This window comes from Ceratocystis lukuohia, assembly GCF_044167205.1.
Source record: "Ceratocystis lukuohia strain C4212 chromosome Unknown Supercontig1_pilon, whole genome shotgun sequence".
NCBI classification, from domain to species: domain Eukaryota; kingdom Fungi; phylum Ascomycota; class Sordariomycetes; order Microascales; family Ceratocystidaceae; genus Ceratocystis; species Ceratocystis lukuohia.
In genome coordinates, this window is record NW_027263520.1 from 5,098,117 (window position 1) to 5,119,043 (window position 20,927).

The following is a 20,927-nucleotide window of genomic DNA, read 5'->3' on the forward strand; positions in this document are numbered from 1 at the left end:
GACTTGCCTGGCCTTTCCAAGAACAGACAGCCTGCTCGCCTCTACGTCCATGTCTGAGAAGCCCGTGGAATCTCGCGCCCAACTAGCTGGGATGGAGGGAAGGAGAAGGACAGGAGAGGGAGCCGGCAGGGAGGGGGCGGGGAGCAAACGGGGAGTAGACTAGCAAGGTTAGATCAAGGGTTACGATCCTGTCCTTGTCCACGGGAGCTCTTATTCCCTCTTTCGGACGTCACGTTGTTTCCTCGGCTCTCTTTCTTTTTCCCGTTCTAGTCCCGCTCTATCTATCCCTATATCCCTATCGTCAAGCATGCAAGGCCACTCACGCCCCTGCAACCCCGTTGCTGTCCACCCAGCTTTCATGCCCTAAGCAAGTTGAGGGAGCCAGAAAGTACCAGTACGCACCACGAGCCCAAAGCAACAAGCACGCCGGCTGCACATTGCGCAACACAAGGCTTGTTGCCAGCAACAAAAATAGCAACAGCACCAAAATCACTGTTTTTGCCTCTTACCAAATGTGATGTTGGGAGAAACAAGACAGAGCGTAAAAAGGGCGTTGCATGGGTTCTTGTCTGCCCCCCTCCTTTCCCTGTTTGTCTCCAGGGCTGGCCTGCTTACTTCTGTTAGTCGTATGCAGCAGAGCGGGGGGCTCTTGTTGGTGGCCGGAAGAAGAACCCGCGATGTAAAGGAAGAAAAAGAAAATAAGGTATGAGCAGCAGATGAAAGAGAGGATAGAAGAGACAACAAAATTTTCCCCAAGGTCAGGGAAATTAAGGAAAAAATAAATGAAAAAAAGCCCAAGATTTAAAATTGAAAACAGGGAGAGTTTTGATATTACCACTTCAGCTTGCTGCCAGAAGAGTTGATATCATTGACAACTTGACTCCCCTTGATACAACAACATGGCATAGAGACAGGACAGGGGCTTGTTGTACTGGTACACAGACCCCCCGCCGCCAAAGCCCATTGTCCAAGGTACAGAGACAACGGAAGCTCGGGCGGACCCTTTTTAGCCATTGCAGGGTTACGTCGCCCCCTAACCCTACCAGCAATATGCTGTTACAGACAGTCGAAAACGGCCATCTTAAGCTCTTAGACCCAGAGACTTTCTCGTCCATCCCATGCCTTTGTCTCAGACATTAGCCGTGATAAGCTAAGCACGCAGCATAGGACCAGGCAAGAAAGTAAACAAACAAGTGTCTGTCATCACATCTCCCTTTCCATAAGTGGTGCTGGACAGGAGCCCGAGAAGCTAGCTAGCCGCTAATGCCCTGGGAACAAGAACGGCATAGGCACAGCACCAAAACGCAGACCAAGAGCTTGATGCGTAAACGAACAGACAGACAGGCGTGGTTTGATTTGCTGCCTGTTTATGCTCTGTTCGGCGCTACGCTTACTTGGTGGTGGTGGCTAATGGACTTGTCTTATCTTGCTCAGAGCTGCGTACATATATGTGTGTACATATATGCTGATACACCGTCCGTGATATATACAATAACGCACATAGCATTGCAGCAGCACCACGACACACGTGTACTTGTGTATATGGTGGAAGTAAACAAGCGCTGGCCCAACGCAATTAACCCCACTGTCGTTGTGCTTGCATGCTGTGTTGCTATGGCCAGCATGTGAGGCAAAGTGAGACCATGTCTCTAAAATGTCCCTGTCAGTTGTCCTTGCTTTGCTTCCCCGCACTTTAAGCAACACAATCACCACCCCATGTTACTGTCTTTTTCTTGCGCTTTGGGTGTAGTTTTTGGAGACGCCATCAGCAGCCTGGGATTGGGCTTGCGCAGTATGCTTGGCGATGATGACACTTGAAGCTTGCCTTCTTAGCAATGAAGAGAAGAGATACTGGGGCCTCAGGTCCCAAGGCGCAGCTAGCATCCATCATATTGTGGAATGGGCGAAACCACTCTGGCTATCCCATTCTCCTCGTATACACATGACATCATGGGATGTAAACAAACAACAACATCTGCGTACCAAGCGCGGCTGGTTGCTTATTTGTCTCTCCAACAGAAGAAGCCCAGGCCCGACCTCCACTCCTCTGTCCACTGTCTATGCGGGAATCCCACTTGCCTAATTTCCTTCCGTCCTCTTATCCCTCGTGTTGCACCTCTTCAAACACACATCAACATCGCAGCCGCATGAAGCGACCTCCAACATGAAACTCGGCTCAATATCGACAGGCATGGCATGTGGCTTGTGCCAATTCCAATCAAGGCAAGGGATGGAAAGAGGGAAGCAGGAAAAGAAAAGGAAGAGGGAAAAAAAGGGAGGGACAGGCAGCGCAGCACAGGTGTAGGCCTAGCTTTCGATTTAATGAGCTATGCAGTGGGTAAGTAAGCCAGGCTTAGCTTAGCCTAGCCTAGCGTCAATAACACCAGGCCAGCTTCAACTCAAAATACCCACCCACCCCCATAGGAAGACTTGGTCCAACATGCCACAACCACCAAACCTTTAGATATCCTGGCACTCGGAGTTGCGATCAATTTCCGGCCTAGGCCAGATCATCAGCAGCTTCGGAATTTTATCCTGTGGTTTTTGCCTCTCCCAAGACCCGCTAAAGATTGATAAACGACTATGAGGTAAGAGAGGGAATCCAGTAGGAGAATCTTGGTCCGAGTGTGCCGGTACATAGGTTTTGGTTTGTGGATTTGAGGTCCAACATTCGGGAATAAATTGGAACGAAAACCCCCGAGAGTAGGCTATGAGAAATCCAAGCAAAGGCCTAGGAAAATGCAAGGAAAAAATAGAAAAAAAAAGAAGAGAAAAAGCCACCAATAGTCTGGGCCGTGAGCTCGTGTTCATTCTCATGTTACAATAAGAGATGCGCGGCTTTCTCTCCTTTTACCTTTATGCCTTGGCCTTTGTCCACTACATCCTTCGTCACCACAGCTTGATGGCCTTGACCCTCAACAGGATGTCATGGCAGCCCATAGATTTCTCATTTCACAACGTCTCACTCTGATACAAAGACCTCATCACATGCGATGCCTTGTGAGGCGATGTGATGAAAGAGGAGATCGACCGGCATGCTTCGCCACATGGCCTTCATTCCTTACCTAGCGGTGTCTTTCCTTTCTTTTTCCTTGTTCTCTTGGGGTGTCATCACAGCCTTGACCTGGTATGGGATGTGTGTGCGTGTTTGGAGCAGGGCCACCAGAACCGTGGGCTACGTGGACTCATGGAGCCGGCTTGGTTGAAGGCCAAAACAAAGAGTGTAACTTGTCAAAAAGAAAAAAAAGCCCAGACCTTGCACCAACCAGCCCAGAATGTGGAGTGAAAATACACATGTTATAGGGTACAATGTGCAAAGAAGCGGGTGGTAGTGGATGGATAGCATGTGACATTTACATGATGGGCTGGGCCTATATTCTCCTATAATTCTTCTTGGCTTCCTGGCCATGTTGTGCCCAATCCTGGAAGTTGATCTCCCTGCTGGGTGAAATCATTGGCGGGCGGCATGTTTGACCGGGGGTTGCTTTGCCCATGGAACATGGGGATTTTGGTTTGTTTGGGTTGTCTTTTGTTTCTGGTTGTGCGCAAGCAAACCTCTCGAAAGGCAATCAAGTTGCTACTAGCAAGGCAAGGTTACGGTTGCAGCCATGGGGTTCTGGGGTATTACAGACCTGTAATTTTAACGTCTTCCTGTTGTTCATGTGTGTAAGCAAGTAAATGGCCACAACTACGGCCATAATCGTGGATGCAACATGGCCTGGGCCTTTAGTTGAGTATGGAACGTAGGCCCAATTGAGACCACCATAGAGCTCGCCTTGCTAGTCTTTCTGCACGAGGGCAGGCAAGTCGCAGGACAGAGGGAGAGGTTGGTATATAGCCATAGAGGCCAGCTAAACAGGGGCTTGTTTTGGCCTTGGGTTCTTCTGGCTTTTTTATTATTTTTTTTTTTCCTCGCTGACCCCCAGGTTCCGCTGAGCCTGAGATGGGTGAAGATCATCAAGAAACAATGGAGGGGGCAGTCCAAGAGGACATTGCGAAAGGAGAAGCCTGGGGGCCATCCAGCCCAGCCGGAAACAACGGCAAAGACGGCCTGATGCAAGACTTTCGACACCAAAAAGACCGGGCAGAAGATAAGGGCAGCAAAGGCAAAGCCTTGTGGATGAGGATGCCTATCGCATCTAGCAGTATGAGTGACACAGGTAGGCAAAGGGGAAACAAAGTTGTAGGTTGGTGGTACCAATCAGTGTATAGACTTGCCTCATAGCCAATCACGTGCCAGTATAAGCCATTGAGGAAAAACAGAAAGCAAAAAAGGCCGTAAGTTGTTTATGTAAGTCGAGCCGGACTACCAGAACGAGGTAAAAGCCCCGAAGCCACCTCATGTTATGAAGAGAGAGAGAGAAAAAAAAAAAAAAGGGACCCATAAAAAGGTGGACGCCTATAGTAGTAAACCAAACGCAGTTCAATGCCAAACGCCAATTGCAGTTGACAAATCCTATGGGGAAACCAGACAACTAACTCGTTCAACAATCAACGGCGGGGAATGCAACAGACAGTTGAGGCGGGGCTTCGTCAAAGGAAAGAAAACGAGGGAGACAAAAAAGACAATAGTGGAGACAAAAAAAAGCTGCATCTAGAGAGTTAGCAGAAGAGAAAAGACGGGGGAGTAAGGTAAGTCGATATTGACGAGGAAGGCACTTGGGAAGGAACTCGCGAGCCAGGCAAGTGCAAAAAGCAGGGTAGAACTGAGGCTTCCTGGGAACTAAAGCCAGTCTTCCTTCCCTTCCTGGACAGGAAAGACTAACCTAACCATGAGCTGGATGGGTGGGCAGACTTTGCTCTCAGCGTCTTTGCCAACAGGCTGGGCTGGGCTGGGAATTTCCCAGATTAATCCCTTCCCACGCTAGTCCATGTTTTTTTGCCGCCTTTCTCCTCGTCTGCTTGTCCTTGTTTGCTTTATGGTCGGATTATTCCTTTCCTTTTTCTTTTCCTTTCCTCATCCTCTAAAAAACCCAAAAGCCATTTTCCTTTCCTCCGTGCTTCTGCTGCTGCCTTTGCTGCCTGGGTGACTCTTTTCTTATCAAGCAGGAGCGCAGCTGCGTTTGACTAGTTTGTTTGCTCGCGTTGACTGCTGCTTCCTTATTTGCTGGCGTGATGTGATGGTCATGGGTGGCCTATTTCCTATTTCCTACTTTGCTACCTACTTCCCTTCCCGTTGCTTTCCAAGGATGGAAGGATAGCGAAAAACTGTGACTGTAAAGCTGTAAAACTTGCAAAGAAGCGGGAACGGCTTGCGTTTGTTGATCCCCGTATTTTTCTCTTCAGATCCACATCGGTCGCTACCTTCTAGTAGCTAGAGTGGAAAATCTGTCCAGCTCATCCTGTCTCTTGTCCCTTCGCACCAAGTAGTTGCTGGAGAGCTACTTGGGCCCTACGAATTGTTTTCTCTGCTTTTGTAGTAGCGAAGAGGATGTTTCCTTCTTCTATCCAAGTCCGTACTTTTCACACCCCCACTCCCCCTCCCACCCCATCCCCCATCGCTAGCCTTTCTCCACTCCCCTTTCCTCATTATGAACAGTCAATTGCTAGCTAGCTGGCAACTGCCTGGTATTTATTTACATGCACCCCCAGCCTTCCCACCATTGCTTCTGCTCTTTCCCTATCACAAACCTAGCCAAAGAACCTTGTTAAGACCACACCCCTACAAAGCCACCATCCCAAGCCAATACGTGAGTTGAATCCTTAAAGTACCCGTCCGCCTTCTCTTCTCTATGCCTCTAGGCTCTCTTCTCATTCTTTCATCAGTTACTTTCTTCTCTTCTCCTTCTTGTTTGTATACTCTCTTGTTCTTCTTCGAACTGTATAGATATTGTGTGTCTTTTCTCCTCTCACAATACTTGACTGTGGCTGATGCTCGCAAACACCATTCCATCTATCATCGCCTTTTTATTTTTGTTTTTTATTTTTTATTTTTTTTCCTCTTCTCTTGCTTCTTGTTCTCCTGACATTTTTGTCTCTCAGCCAATAGAATCATTCAGACTGCACTTTATCCTTACAACACTTACAACCCATCAACCAACGATTAAGCGAAGGTGTGCATCCAGTCAATATAACCGGACGCCTCGCCCATCCTCACCAGCTTTTTTCTCTTCTCTTGTCGTTTTTGTATTTGAATCTCCGTTGTACAGCATCGTCACAAGCCAGGAACCAAAAGCAGAAACAGAAAACACTCTCTCCAAGTCGCCATGCCCCCCCATTTAAAACCTCTCCTCCTCCCGCAGTTGGTTGCTGAACGGGACCTCTCTCCCATCACTTCTCTCTCTACGTCTACCGCCAACACTCCTGCCACCGCTACCACAGCTAAACACCAAGAACTCTGCGTCCGCGATTCGTTCGATGCTTTTGAATTCGACTCATATCCTCTTTCTTCCTCTGTCTCAACCGCATCCAACTTGTCGCACTCGGCACCCTCTTCTTTTCATCAACAACAGCTGCCACTCTTCTTGCCTGAACCTGACGTGGGCTCGGTCTTCCACGCGCGCAACTCTTCTGCTTCAGATCTTGCCTCGCCTGCCACCCCCTCTCTCACAATGTCCAGCTATAATCTCTCGCACATGCGCAATGCTAGTGCGCCTTATCCCACAGAGCATGGCTCGTATGCCCCAGGATATGCCCCCCTAAACTCTGTCACATCGACGATGGTTATAGACTTCACGCAGAGCATGCATCTCCCCATGGAGCCGCTGCAGCAATCGCAGTCCAAGTCGGCAACCAAAAGGCAACTGCCTGATGTCATGGAGGAGCCCTATGAGCGCGAAGAGCGATCAAGGAGCTCCTATGCGTCATCGGCCAGTGAATCATACGAGAACTACTGTATGTTGAACACAGGACCCTCTTTTTCTTTGCTTGTACTCGCTATATTTGTGGCTTTTTGTTTTTTTTTCTTTTCTAACTTATTCAATAGGCCTTGGAACCTCGTGTTCTCACTCTTCTGTCTGTCAGGATTGCTGTCCATCTGTACATGGCGTATACAGCGTTGACTATGATTCAGTCTTGAGCGACAATGAATACGCTTCTACAAATAAGATGCGCGACAACAAGGATGGCATAGTTTCCATAGCTGGCAGCCGCTTCCCCAACATGAGTGGATGGAGATCAGCGCGCAACCAGAGGCGGCCAACGCAAACCTCGCTGTTTAGCACTGACTCTATTGCTAGCAACTACCCGCTTGCCAACTCCAGTTGTTCTTCGTCTATTGCAACCCCTCCCCGGCCCGCCTTCCATCGCATGGGCTCGTCTACTCCCGCATCTCCAGCTACGTCGTTTTGTGATAGCCGTGAAAGCGTCCTCATGCCTCCCAACCATTGCCCACCAACAGCCGCTTTGGCGAGCAAGGGCATTGAAAAAGATCGGTCGCAGGCTCTAACCCCTCTCCTCCCGCCTCTAACAGTTGAGGGTCTCAACAAGCCTCGCTACGCTCCCTCAATGCAATCGCCCTTCCAGTCGCCCCTCCACTCCCCTCTCCACTCCCCTCTGCAATCACCCCTTCACTCTCCTCCTACTTCGCCCTCTATCGATGAGCAGTTTCACAGTACTGCGAAACATCAGTCGGTAGCCCCCTCCCACAAATCTGGCCATTCACTGTCGACAAGACCCTCGATTTCTTCCTTCCTCCCTTCGCCCACTACCGAGATGCCTCCCCTATTCGCAAACATCATGCAAGAGCAGGAGCAGGATCAGTGGTCTGATAGCCTTGGCCACGCCAACTTTACTATTTTGCCGGCGCCATACCAGCCAGAGGCTGCCACTGTGCAAAGTCTCCAAAAGCTCAGAGACGACTGGCAGTTGGCGCGTGCTGATTATGTTAAGCACATCCTGCGCACTGGGGAAAACTATGGCGAGACCAGCAAGGTTTACCAGTTGACAAAGGAAAAATGGGACTTTATTCAAAGTGAGTGGTCCAAAAACCACACTGAACTCATGAAGCGGGTGGCTGCTGCTACGTCTCCTGCTACTGTGGCACGCACATCGGCTGTGCCGATTGCTGTTTCGCCATCACAGTCAATTGCTTCAAGATACACATTGTTGTCAAAGACTCGTAGCCACAGCAAGGATGGCACGCAGTCTGGCCCTTGGGGTGACAACAATGGCGGGCTTCTTTCAGTGCAGTCCCTACCAGTGACTGTAACTGGGCTGCCCCTCAAAGGCAGCAGCGCTATTAGCACCAAGTGCAAGAACACTAGTGTTAAGAGCCATGGTAGCAACCTCAGCCAGGAGCTGATTTGTGACAGCCAGTGGCCCTCGCGTGAGGGTACAATCAACACAGTTGTGCCACATCTGATTGATGGTACTGGCAAGTTCCCTTACCGCGGTGATGAAGACATTGTTGGCCCAATGGTTCGCGATGCCGTCATGATTCGCAATGGTAGTGAGGAACGCAAGGCCGGGCACTTTAACTTCTTGCGCAATATAATTGACAAGATTAAAAAGTGATCCTCAAAATGGATAATGGCTGGAGATCCATGACTCAGACCTTGGCCTACTCTTACCTTTGTTTTTTCTTTGGTTTTCCTGCACTAGACCAACCTTCCGGGCGAGTGTCGGTCATGCACATTTTGAACCCCTCTTACTTTTTCTTTTCTTTTTTTTTTCTAAGCGTTATTTGCTTGTCTGGTTCCCTTTCGCTTTTTTCTTTTTCTTTTTTCTTTTCTTCTTCTTCTTCTTCTTCCTTTTTGCACCTTTATGATACCACGACACTCCTTAGGCGACTAGTATGTCCCTGCCATCTCTTGATGACCATGTCTATTTCTTTCCTTTTTTCTGTACTCTATGTTACGGGCATTTAGTCAAGGCTTTTCTCATCTCTGAGTGACAAGTTCTTTTCTATTTTGCTAACGTTGCTTTTGCTTCTTGACGCTCCTTACGATTCACGCTCGAAAATTGTATTCCCTCATGGTCTGCTGCACATGTCTGTCCAGATTTTAGCTTGTGCTTTCCATGGGGCGTTTTCTTTTTCCTTTGTTATCTCCATACACCTAGACTTTTCTGTCTTGTCTTGTCTTGTTTATACCCCTCACTCGTCATGATTTAAATACCCATTCATTGCTTCATAGCCTGTTTTGATTCGTCCATAAAATGTTTGCATCGGTGGTACACTTTGTGTGCTTGTCTATGTTTTTTTGGTTTTGATCAGTATTGCATAATGAAAAAGACAGATGCCAGACAATATAATGTCTGCCCAATCATTGATATTCACCGTCTGATATATGTGGGATATAATCTGTGCATGCCCTAGACTCAACTGAAATATAGCTGAGACACAGCCCTGTAGTAGCACAGTTGGCTATTATAAGCAGGAGGCTGATCTGACCAGCCACTATACCTACTGAAGTGGGAGCCTTACAAGCTCCTAGGCCCAAGTCGTCTTTGTGTTTTTCAAGGTATTAATTAGAGTTTTTATGTACAATTCAGTAGGGCAAGTAAGAGAAACAAGAGATTAGCATAGCAGGCTTTCAGAGTTAGAGTGCACTGTGAGCACAGACGTTGCCACGAGCATAGCCTCAAGCAGAAACAAGATGTACAAGAAAGAAGCACAAACAGACCTTGCTACTAGCTTTGTTGCATGTGTTCTCATGCCAGGCCGTCCAGTCTAGCAACACCTATTTGTTTGCACGTACTAGGGGACATTGGAAGGCATTAGTCGACAAGATTAAGGAGAGAAGGGGAAGACGGGACTGTGGATCCTAAGAAGATGACGAGATCAAGTGATAGTAGCACAGCTTCCACACTTCCACACCCCCATCATCCTGTTAGCCATGCAGGCCTAAAAGGCACGCCAGTAGCCTAGGAAGCCACAGCAGCTGATCCAAGCTTCCTGTACAACAGGGCCAAGGTATTCAAGGCGCTGGAGCTTGGGTGGGTAGCTGATGTCTTGTGCGAGCTTTCTGGCCGTACTTTGATTTGATATGACATCTAGACAGGAGCCAGGATGGGCTGCTAGCATGTAGGATGGGGACGGGATGGCGTGAAGCCAGTGCTAGCAAGAATCAAAATGCAGGTCTGGACTAGGCGCCAGCAACTGGCACTAGAGCTGCATATAGCCGGAAGTGTACAAGAGATGGGGGAGATTGAGATTGGGAGTCAAGGGAAGAGGAAAGGAACGAGAAACAACACGAGGATAGATGATAGATGGACTGATGGCCTTGCGGTAGCGATACTTTTCATGATGGAAGAGGGGTTGTGGCGTGTGACCAGGAGTGACTGACGCGGAGAAACATGTGAAAAGCGCATATTATTCGCTGATAGAACTTGTTGTATTGGTCTGTCCCTTTGAGTCCTATACCCCAGATGATGGTCTAGGGACTCAGCAGCTCTATGGGCTTGCCGATACGATCGGGGGCTGATTTCCCGACGATACAATACGATGCATGGCTCGCGATTTTTAAGATTTCAGTGGCGGAAACCATAGGCTTTTGGATTAGATCCTTGGGCTAGATTGTGTAAGCCAAGATGGGGAAGCTCTGCGCGAGCCGTAAGTAGGCAAGAATGGCGCACCTTTTGGCTTCCTAGATAGAGTATAACGAGGGGCGGTTTGAAGCTATTATCCGCCACCTCCTCCCATCCCCACTGCGGCACATTCCCGTGTCCAAGGTTCTAAGGTCCTTTAATGATGCTAAACTGGGACTGCCGTTGGCTAAAGATGGGCGGCCACTGGAAACGACTTTCCTAATGTTATATCCGGTAGTCTGAGAGGCATTTGCCGAGCATCTGCAAAAAAAGGAACATAAGATGCCGGCCGTTGCCTCTTATTTCTTATGTTCCCCCATCATTTGGAGTAGGGGTTTCTTTTGGCTTTTGGTTCTAAGTCTAGTGGCGTGGGGGAAGCTAGGAGTTATGCTGTAGGGTGGACTGTTGACGAGAGCCGGAACGGAGAAAGGGGGAGGAGAGTTGACGGAAGAGTTGGTACAGCTAGCACTGGATTCTCGTGACGAGGAGGGGGAAACAATAGATCCCGTTTTGTTCTGTCTTGTCTTAGAGTGGAATATGTGTCGATGAGGGGAGAGGCAAGCCCCCATGGTAATATGCGTAGACCTACGTATGCATGGCTGCCGGTTACCTACTGTCAATTCTTCCAACACCCCTCTTGCAACGCCCCACGAGGCCTGTGCCGTGTGACATTGCAACATTGCAACAGGTGACACAGCCAGCACAGGTGCCACATCACATCCGATGCAGACAACTGACGGTGGCGGCCAAGATGGGCAGATGGGTAGAGATGGAGCAAGTTGGAAGCTAATCTTTAGTCTTGGAGGAGCGGACACGGTCCAGGGGAATGAAACGGCAAGGGCAAAATGCAGATAGGCCTATAAAGACACACGATGACGAAGTTCAGCCGCATGTTCTTTCTTGTTAGTTCTGAGCCCGAGTCATCGTCTGGGTTGCTTGGTTTGGTTTGGTTTGGTTTGAGTTGCTTAGAGCACTTGAACCACTGGGGCGTCCCGTCTTACCCACTACCTCCCCCTGACAACAGTTTGTCTGCTTTAGGACAAGCTAGATTAAAGACCAACGGTAATATACAAGTCCACACAGCAGTTGTTCTCTGCGGCGGAGGTCCTTCTGGTGTTTCCTCTTGTGGACTATCTCTTTGCCGCGCCGCAAGCCAACATTAATTAGCGGTAAGTAGGATAAGTAGTAGAGCTTACATAGGATTGTTCACATCGGGTAGTTTGTTGTTGTAAGACAATGACTTGCATGACGGAGTGTCCGTCCAACTAAGCCCAAAGTTATTGTCTAGGGGTTAGGGTATGAGCGCCACACAGTTCCTTTTCATACGCCACAAGCTTAGTTTGGTAGGTTACCTCTTCAATACAAGGCTGGTCATTGACAAAGAAAAGAGAAAGTGGGGGAGGGGAAGTGTCTCGGTAGGATTCGGTCAATGTGGGGCAATATTAGGGTTTCCCTTCGGTGAGGAAAACAGTTCTTTTGCTAGCTCGGTAAGTAGCAAGGGGTTTCCTTTTCGGCTTTTGGTGAGGTTCAGCCTATGAACTTGCAATTGCTTCCGACCTCGCATTGCCCGCTTTTTTTCCCTTCCCTTCTTGGTTATTGCCCTTGTTTTATTCAGCCTCATCCTTGCCCACTTATAACATTTTGGGGGGTGCCTTTGTAACTACATCTGTATGTTCATAATCTGATAAGGAATTCCAAGGCTGAGGATATTTTGACTTTTTTTCGTTCTTAATTTTCTAAATTTGCAAGTCAAACATTTCTTGTGGGAACTCCCCATTTTCTTCCGGCTGGCTTATTCGTTCGTCAAGCGTGTAGAAATAAAAGAAAGAGGAAACAGCAAAATTCGGTGTTCAGGTTTTCTTTCCGCGGCATAAGCCTGGGGTCTCGGTTTTGCCCAGTTGCGACTCGGTCTTTTGTTTCTAGAGGCTCTGTTTGGCTTTTCCACTCTTCCCCCCCCCCCCCCCCCCCCCCGTCCCTCGTGCACTAATGGTCTCGTTCTATACTGCCCTCGCGGCCGGCGCCGTAGCTGGGACGACGGTTGATCTCTCGCTCTTCCCACTAGACACGTTGAAGACGCGCCTACAATCGGCCGAGGGCTTCTTCGCCTCGGGCGGCTTCCGTGGCGTATACCGAGGCATTGGCTCGGCCGTGGTCGGGTCGTCTCCGGGTGCTGCATTGTTTTTCTGCACCTATGAGACCGCCAAAAGCGCCGTTTCTGCACACCTGCAGCGCCATATGTCGGCGAGCCCTGCTGTGCAGGCTGCTGCTACTCACATGGTCGCTGCCAGCTTGGGCGAGGTGGCTGCATGTGCTGTGCGTGTGCCCACCGAAGTGGTCAAACAACGAGCCCAAGCTGGCCAGCACGGCGGCTCGTCACGGGCTGCACTAAGTGCTATACTAGCCCAGGGAAGCCTCCCGCGTGTGTGGGCCGCACTGTATCGTGGCTGGGGCATCACTGTTATGCGTGAGGTGCCCTTCACTGTGATCCAGTTTCCACTGTGGGAGGCACTGAAGCGTATGGGCCGCTCGCGCAGGGCCATGGCGGCCGGCAATGATCAGTCTCTTGTCGGGGTTGACGTTCCTGCTCTCGAGAGTGCGGCCTATGGCTCGCTTGCGGGCGGTGTGGCAGCAGCAGCGACTACGCCGCTAGATGTGCTCAAGACCCGCACAATGCTAGCCAAGGAAAAGATTAGTGTGGCCAAGGTGCTCAAACAGACCTACCGGGAAGGCGGAGTGCGGGTGTTTTTTTCGGGAATTGGGCCACGAGTCATGTGGATCAGCATTGGCGGGGCGATATTCCTTGGTAGCTACCAGTCAGTGGTGAATACCCTGGTATCGCCGCGTGGAGAGAAGAGTCGATGATACTCATAAGAGGGATATGAGAGAGGGAAAGAGGAGAGAGACATTCATCCCACTCTAGGGCCCGTCAAACCACTACGATGGGAGATGGGAGACAAAGCAAACCCGGCTCAATTCATGTATCACCGCTTTATTAGACTGCTGTTGGAACTCTGGTAGAAGACTAGTGGAAGACGTGGGGGTGACACCTCAACCATACGACTGTGTAATACTTCATGTGCGTCTCATATGTATGTAATAATAATTATTATATTATATTACTGATGAACAGCTTGTCCTGTGCCAATCAATGAACCCAAAGAAGATTTGTTTACTAGGCGCCTGGTCTCGCCTTGACTGAATGCTTAACAAATACACGCCACACCCTGTTCTTTATCCCCCCTATTAAGCAGCATCTCCACGCCTTTCCCCTCTCCTTACACTGCTGCTGATATCTGTGCTGTGGCTGGCTCCTCTGGTGGAATCATTGGTGGAGGGGGTGGTGGAGGAATCGTCCGTCTCCCATTGCTTTTGTAGTACAGCATCACGTCGCTACCGCTTTTCCATACATGGGCCCGGAGTGTGGCGAGACTCATGGAAACAGGCAGCAGCTGGTCGTTGCAGTATAGCTCTAGGTATTCTTCAGGATTAGGTCTCGCTTCTCCTTCGTTTTCTTCTTCTTCTTCTTCTTCTTCGTCGAGAGCATCCTCGCCCTGCTGGTTCTGGGACCCCCCCGAGCCTGGAGCCTGTTCCATGCCCTCCTGTCGAATGCGAGTAGGCTTAATTTTAGGCTGAGGGATGGGATCAATCTTGTCAGCCACATAGCCTAGAATCTTGCGAACACGCAACATCCTGTTGGCATTAAGACGGTTGTTACCATCAGCCGGAGCTATGCGTGGCAGGCTGTCTTGCCAAGGGTGTAGCACAAACGACACTTTTACAGGTTCCTTGTACGGCATTAAGCCTTGTAGCAGGACATCGCCCAGCCACATGGGACCACGCTTCTCAATGACATCGGCATCGTTTCCTACACTGGATACTGTGCCCATGTAGATATTGGCGCTGCCACCAGAACTGGTCTCCTCCTGGATAATGACCTTGGTCTTGGGCGGGAATACAAGTGTTGGTGTCTCGGATGGGAGGCTCGGCATCAGGCGTGTCTCGACAGGCTGGTCGGGCAATTCAAGCAGTTGCTTGTCATACTCCATGTGTATCTTCTGTATCGCGCCGTAGAAGGAGTCGTCCACCTCTTTCTCTAGGATCGAGGCCGTCTCACTCTCTTCGGCCTTTTCGTCTATAGCCGCAGGCGTCTTTTCAGCTGTAGGAGCAGATACAGTGCGGTTCTTTTGTTTTCCAAACGACATGCCCATGTACAGTTTCTTAAAGCCCATGCCCTTGCCGTCCTTGTCTTTGCTGTCCTTTTCCTTAGCGCTGTCATCCTTGTCTTCTTCCTTTTCTTTGGCGGTTAGAGGGTCTACAATGGGGGATGTAGGTGTATCTCCATTGGCTACTAGCCCCGTTGAAAGCCCATTTTTGAGCGCTCCATCAGTCGGTATTATAGAGGAGACAGCATCGTCCTGTGAAACCCGACTTAATTGAGACAACTGGCTGGAAACTGGCACTAACGGCGTGCCAACACTCAAGTTTGCCATTCCGTGTGTAGGTGGAGCAGGTCCCTGGTCTGCCAACGTCAAGCCTTGCGAAGTAGATCCAAAATTGTTCTGCATGGGAGCACTCTTAGACTTTCCTAGACGTAGATCAATCGCATCATTGAGCTTTTGGCGATAAATTTCGTCACGGCGAACTTCCTCATCGACAAGCCCAGAAAACAGATAACGCAACACCCATTTTCCGAGGTTGATTCGCTGATCCTCGCGGAACTCGATGTCAGGATCAACCTTCATTGTGAGCTCGTCAGCGTAAATCTCCGCATCAAAACAGTTGTATGGCTCGAGAATCACCGTCAGACTGCCTGAGCTGATATCCACAGAGCACCACGGAGCAACGGCCTCAATAGTGTTCACTTCAGGCAAGATGCTCAGCAGATCACGCTTAGCATAATTTGTAATGGGGATGCCTTGGATCAGGTCCCAGAGAAGAACCTCGCCGGCTGTATCCAACGTCAACACTCGCCGTCTGTCGTTGAGGAGCACATGTTTGACAAGCCCGTTCTGACCTTCAATTGTCTCCTCAGCCAGGTGGTGGATTGGCTCGACCGCCGAGGTTTCTGGATCTTCAATAGCCAAGTTGTCGTTAGGTGCTGTATTTTCTTCATCTCTGCGTACGAATGCTGGAAAACCAACTGTATTTGAGATTCTCAAAACACTGGATGCCGGGATATGCGATGGGAGAACGACAGTAGGCGTTGTGGCAACAGTCGTCGAAGACAGAGCCCGCTGATGCGCTCCGACACCCTCTGCAAGATTACTGCTCTCGGCACTTCCAAGGCGCACACTATCAGTATTGACAGTGTGCCAGCGGTTGATTGATGAGCTGGCTGTTGACGTCCAGAAGAAGTCACCCGCGGGTGCAATGCGAAGTACGCCGTTGTTTTCCTTGGCTAGAGCCAGGGACAAGCCACGGTCTAGGTCCTCTGCCACGCCACGCACATCAGTCTTGACAATCAGGCCCGATCTATCTGCGCTGTAGAAAAGGCTCAAGTCAGGCGCTTCGGAGGCCAGCGCCCAGACGCTCTCACTATGCATCGAATAAGTATACATGCAGCGGCCGGCTGTCACACTCCACAGTTTAATAGTATTGTCAGAGCTTGCAGTAAGCACGGTATCACCACTTTCACTCAACAGGATATCACGAATCATGTCGGTGTGGCCGACAAACTTGCTGACCTTTTGGCCAGTGCGCGGGTCCATTAAACGCACAACAGATTCGGGACCACCACAGGCCATAAGACCGCGCGAGACAGCCAGGGCATAGACGGAGCCCTTTTCAGGCTTTTCCTCGCCACTAACGTCGATCTCTAGCGTCATGCCGCCGCCATTAAGATCCCAGAGTCGGATCTTGCGGTCTAGAGCACCCGAGGCTACCCACGGACTCTGCGGTGGCGCAGCCACAACCTTCACAAAGTCGGCATGCTCGCCAATCTTGTGCGTCATGTACTGGTCTATTTCGCTATGCGGCCGCCATACCTTGACAGTCAGGTCGGATGAGGCCGAGACCACGGTCCGGGAATTTTGCACGAGGGCGATATCATTGATCCAATGAGTGTGCGCCTGTGTTTGCATACGCATTGTCGACTTAGTCCTAGACTTCGGTGTTGAGTTGAGAGAGCCGGCACTAACGGAGCTATCGGTATGGTTTGGGGCAGTGTCGGAGATGGAAGGCTTTGTCGCCAGGTTGAGATTGAGATCCCAGGCACACACCATTCCGTCACGGCCGCCAGAGTATCTACAAGCAAGGGAGGGGTGGAATTAGTGATAGGCCTCGGGGGTGGTGGTAGCTTGAAGGGAGGACTTTACAATATAGAGCTCTCACGATCAACAGCAAGGCCGCTTACGCCCAGCCGATGGCCTCCTTCGCCATTGGACGATTGGGGCAGATCCAAAACTATTGCAGCCGGCACGTATTAGTTTGTCGCTGATAAGAAAGGTAGATATTCAGATTGGGCCGCTGGAGCTTACCATAGCTAATGCGCTGGCGTGCTTTCTTGGAGGCCATTATGGAAGGACAGAGACAAGCTTCGGGGTAAAATGACGCCCTCGGTCGCTTGTTGCGATAACCCTAAGAGCAGTAGAAAAGGGACGATATTGAGTTGATAAAAGAGCAAAGAACAGCGAGTCTATGGAATAGAGGAACATGCAAAAGAAAAGAAAAGAAAACGAAACGAAACAACCCGCTTCAATAAATAAACAAGCAGAAGCAAAGAAGCAGTGATGCTGCTAGCTTCGAGTTTCCCCAACTTTCGCATTCAGATAGGTGAAGGGTTAAGTGGGTGGATACAGTGTGGGGGCAAGGTGCGACATTCACCTGCACACGGCTGTTGATTGGAAGCCTCGACTTGCTTGATGTCACTTTCGTATTTTGCACCTATGGGGTTTTTCAAAAAAGCAACCAAAGTGTGGGGTGCTACTGCAATTGTAAAAAGCCAGCCCTCGAGTGGACTTTTCTCGCCGTAGTACTGCAAAACCCCAACTAAAGAGTGGGGAGCCATCTTCGCTACCTACCCTTCTTCCTTCCCTTCACTCTTCCTTCCCTTCACTCTTCCATCCTAGCCCGTGCTCATCTGATATATCCCTCATTACTACTACACTGCGTAGTATGCTGTCACTCAACACCAACACCTGGTTATCAGTATCCCAATGTTCCTTCCACCGTCTGTGAAATACAGGGAAACGATGGCATCGACGACAAATCCACACAGCTCTTGGATATGGGTCTAATCACATCCGTGTAGGCGGGCTTTCCGCTGTTCATGTGAACCTGGGTGCATGACACTGACTTGACGCGCCGTTTCTGGCTGAGGATGCCAGAAGCGAGGGAGAGCTTGAAGTCCCCTTGGCCATGCAAGCCATAGACGTCGTTGGTCTCAAAGTCGTCGTCTTCATCAGCAGATTCCCAGTCGCTGGGCTGGCTGGCTATGGCTCCTTCCAGCAGGCTTTCCTCAACTGGCACTGCCTGCTCTGCGGGATGATCCGCGGGGGCTTTGGTCAAAGTCAAGAGCGGCGGGTCTATTGGTACCACTGGAGGCTCCAACACGAACTCTTCGCTGAGTCCCTTGGTCAGCTCTTCGGATAGTGGCACACTAGCCTCATAGTCGCCCCCCTCAACTACGTCTTCCTGGACCCTCCTTACCGGCGCATCGCCAACAAGCCGGTCTGCCTCCTCATCCACCTCAAGTATGGACTCCACAGCAGTTCCCATGGACCTGTACCCAGAGTGAGTCCTGCTCAGTCTGTTGATAGTCCACCAGCTTCCTTCGCTATTAGAACTGCTCCCGCTTGTCTGTCTATACACCCCTTCCGGCTCAAAGTCATATGTCTCCTCAAGTGATGGCCTAGGTGATGCGGCACATGGGCCCGAGCCCTCGCGTGATGTCCACTCCCATTTTCGAGGCCGTGAGCTTTGCTGTGCTCTGGCTCTTAGTCCATCGAAAATAGACCTGCAATTAGGACACGCCTGGTCCGCTACAATCGTGGTAATGTCTCTCCTTCGCTCGTGGCAGGCAAAAACAGGCTGTCCGGCCTTATGTCTCTGGCGCAGCAACTCGACAAGGTTGCTGTGGTCGGTTTGGGCGATTGCATCAAACAGTTTGACGTCCTCGGGGTGGCAGATCTGCGTGTCCGAGGCTGGAATATGTTCGCGGGTTCGGTAGGTGGCTGCTTCACGCAGGCTAGTGGCCGGCACTTTAGTACGGAGGATGCCCACTCCGTGACCGCAGAGAAGCGAGTTCAAGTATGTCGTGTGACCGCAGGACGTATATCGCGACCAGTTGTGAAAGCACATTGCTCTAGGACCAGTGAAACAGGCGAAAATCGTGCTGGTCGCCTTAGTCGTCGTGGAGGCTGTTCAATAGTTCCTCTTTGGCAACCGAGTTTTCTGCTAGGCTGTGTCAGAGGCAGAAAGTAGAGCTACATGCACACGCTTCCTGAGTACGAAGATATTCTTTCTTCAATAGCTGAGGGCAGATAGTATGGCACACTAGCAGCCAGAGATGTGTATCTGAGACGATGGCTGTGACGCCGTTGGGCAGATTCTAGGCTTCTTATTCTCGATAGGACAAGGTGCAGCTCGGAACCTTGAGGCTTGCCCTTGATGCCAATGGCCATAAATAGCCATGTTTACGTTTCCATCTTAAAACTAGGCTAACATTGCATCCGGCTTAACTGCACGTTGTTAGCCGTTGGTATGCTTTCACCGCAGCAACAACAGCCCTCTTTTCCTGTGGTTAGCCAACTTAGATAACCCTAGGATGCAATTTACTAACCCTAGTGTGGCCTGTGTACAACCCACCGTCGTGTTTTATCGCTCAGCAATGTTGCCATCTAAGCCACCCGATAACAAAATTGAGTAGTATATTTCATCATATCATGAAGTGAGTTAATATAACTTATAACTAAGGCTCAACCGACTTCGCAGCTGCTTGTTAAATAGTCATAAAGCATACTGCCAACCCTGACCTACCCTGACTTACTCGACTTACACTTAAACACTTATTACGCCTTTTTTTTTTCTCCCCTCTTCTTTCTAGCCATGTTACCGGGCTGGGCCTTTTCCTTTGTTGCTGCCATTCAGGCTAGTCTCTCTGTGCTCCTGGTCATCAGCTATGGAGCGATTGCTGCGCATTTCTCACTCTTATCTGTGAGTACTGCACGGGGAATCTCCAAGGCTTGTGTGCGAATGTTCCTCCCTGCGCTGATTCTCACTAGTATTGGAGCCGAACTTGCGCCCTCTTCAGCTAGAGACTACCTGTTTGTTTTGTACTGGGCGCTGTTTTGCCACTCGGTGTCTTTTGTGTTGGGCATTATTGCGCATTTGGCCCTGAAAATGCCCGACTGGACGACGCCGGCACTCATGTTTAACAACACTACGAGCTATCCACTGCTGCTAGTCGCGGCATTAGAGCAGACTGGAATTCTACACAAACTACTTGGAGGGGACAACGGCGGTGAGCACCACGATCACGATGGGGCTCGAGCAGTGGCACGCATGAAGTCGTACTTCCTGGTATTCTCAACGGTCTCAAGCTGCTTGACATTCGCTGTGGGCCCTCGGCTGATTGATAGCGAGCATGCGCCGGAAGAAATGAACAAGGATGCTACCGAGGAATCAGATGAGACAACTGCAGTCGAAGAGGCCATCGAGCAGGCTTCAGAGACAGCCGAGGAAACTTCAGAGACAACAGGACTTTTGAGCCACGCCTCGTCGTCTCGCTGGGCCGAGAATAGATTCTTCCCTTCACGGCGTGCATCGTCAGTCCGATCTGCCTCCACTTCGACCCACCGCCGAGCATCGATTGTGCCTCCATCCAAATGGGACAGATTGGGCCCAAGGATGCAGTGGTGGATCCTTTTTATCTGTGACTTTTTTAATGCGCCCTTGCTAGGGGCCTTGGCTGGGACTTTGATTGGCCTGACTCCTGCTCTTAAGACGGCCTTTTTCGGCCATCTCTCCAGCGGCGGTATCTTTACGGCCTGGCTGACAGCCTCGATGAAGAGCATTGGGAGTCTGTTTGTGCCCTTGCCGGTAGTGATAACTGGCGTTTCCCTATACGCGGCCATGAGCAACACACGGAGAGCAACGAGCGATGAGGAGCTGCAAGGGAGTAGCTCCAAGTTACCCCTTGCTACAGTGATGTACATTCTAGCGATTCGATTCGTAGTCTGGCCCATTGCCTCGATTGGGCTCATCTATCTCCTTGTTACTCAAACCCATCTGTTAGGCGACGATCCTATGCTTTGGTTCGCGCTTATGCTGATGCCCACCGGACCACCAGCCATGAAGTTGATTACGCTTATACAAGTGAGCAATGCGGGACAAGAGGATGAGACGGCTATGGCCAAGTTACTTACAGTAGGTCGGAACGATTGCGTGTTTGATAAATGGAGACATTAGGCTAACAAGCATATAGCTATCATATTTGGTGTCGCCAGTTCTGTCTTTTACAG

General features: G+C 50.2%; 5 protein-coding genes across 5 annotated transcripts; 3 read left to right on the forward strand and 2 right to left on the reverse strand.

Moving 5' to 3' along the window:
- Positions 1-6,206: 6,206 nt before the first annotated feature.
- On the forward strand, positions 6,207-8,454 carry HOO65_011266 (uncharacterized protein; the record flags this gene model as incomplete). The annotated part of the gene is made up of 2 exons (XM_071005526.1): positions 6,207-6,834; positions 7,013-8,454. 2 exons carry the CDS (start codon positions 6,207-6,209, stop codon positions 8,452-8,454), a joined length of 2,070 nt encoding a protein of 689 aa, XP_070863087.1.
- Positions 8,455-12,453: 3,999 nt separating this feature from the next.
- On the forward strand, positions 12,454-13,329 carry HOO65_011267 (Mitochondrial carrier protein PET8; the record flags this gene model as incomplete). Its single annotated transcript, XM_070999926.1, has 1 exon — positions 12,454-13,329. The coding sequence occupies one exon, from the start codon at positions 12,454-12,456 to the stop codon at positions 13,327-13,329; it is 876 nt and encodes a 291-aa protein (XP_070863088.1).
- A 413-nt stretch (positions 13,330-13,742) lies between these two features.
- Positions 13,743-16,688, reverse strand: HOO65_011268 (UBP9-binding protein bun107; the record flags this gene model as incomplete). The annotated part of the gene is made up of 1 exon (XM_070999927.1): positions 13,743-16,688. The coding sequence occupies one exon, from the start codon at positions 16,686-16,688 to the stop codon at positions 13,743-13,745; it is 2,946 nt and encodes a 981-aa protein (XP_070863089.1).
- Positions 16,689-17,610: 922 nt separating this feature from the next.
- Positions 17,611-18,765, reverse strand: HOO65_011269 (uncharacterized protein; the record flags this gene model as incomplete). Its single annotated transcript, XM_070999928.1, has 1 exon — positions 17,611-18,765. One exon carries the CDS (start codon positions 18,763-18,765, stop codon positions 17,611-17,613), a length of 1,155 nt encoding a protein of 384 aa, XP_070863090.1.
- Positions 18,766-19,512: 747 nt separating this feature from the next.
- On the forward strand, positions 19,513-20,874 carry HOO65_011270 (uncharacterized protein; the record flags this gene model as incomplete). Its single annotated transcript, XM_070999929.1, has 1 exon — positions 19,513-20,874. The coding sequence occupies one exon, from the start codon at positions 19,513-19,515 to the stop codon at positions 20,872-20,874; it is 1,362 nt and encodes a 453-aa protein (XP_070863091.1).
- Positions 20,875-20,927: the final 53 nt, after the last annotated feature.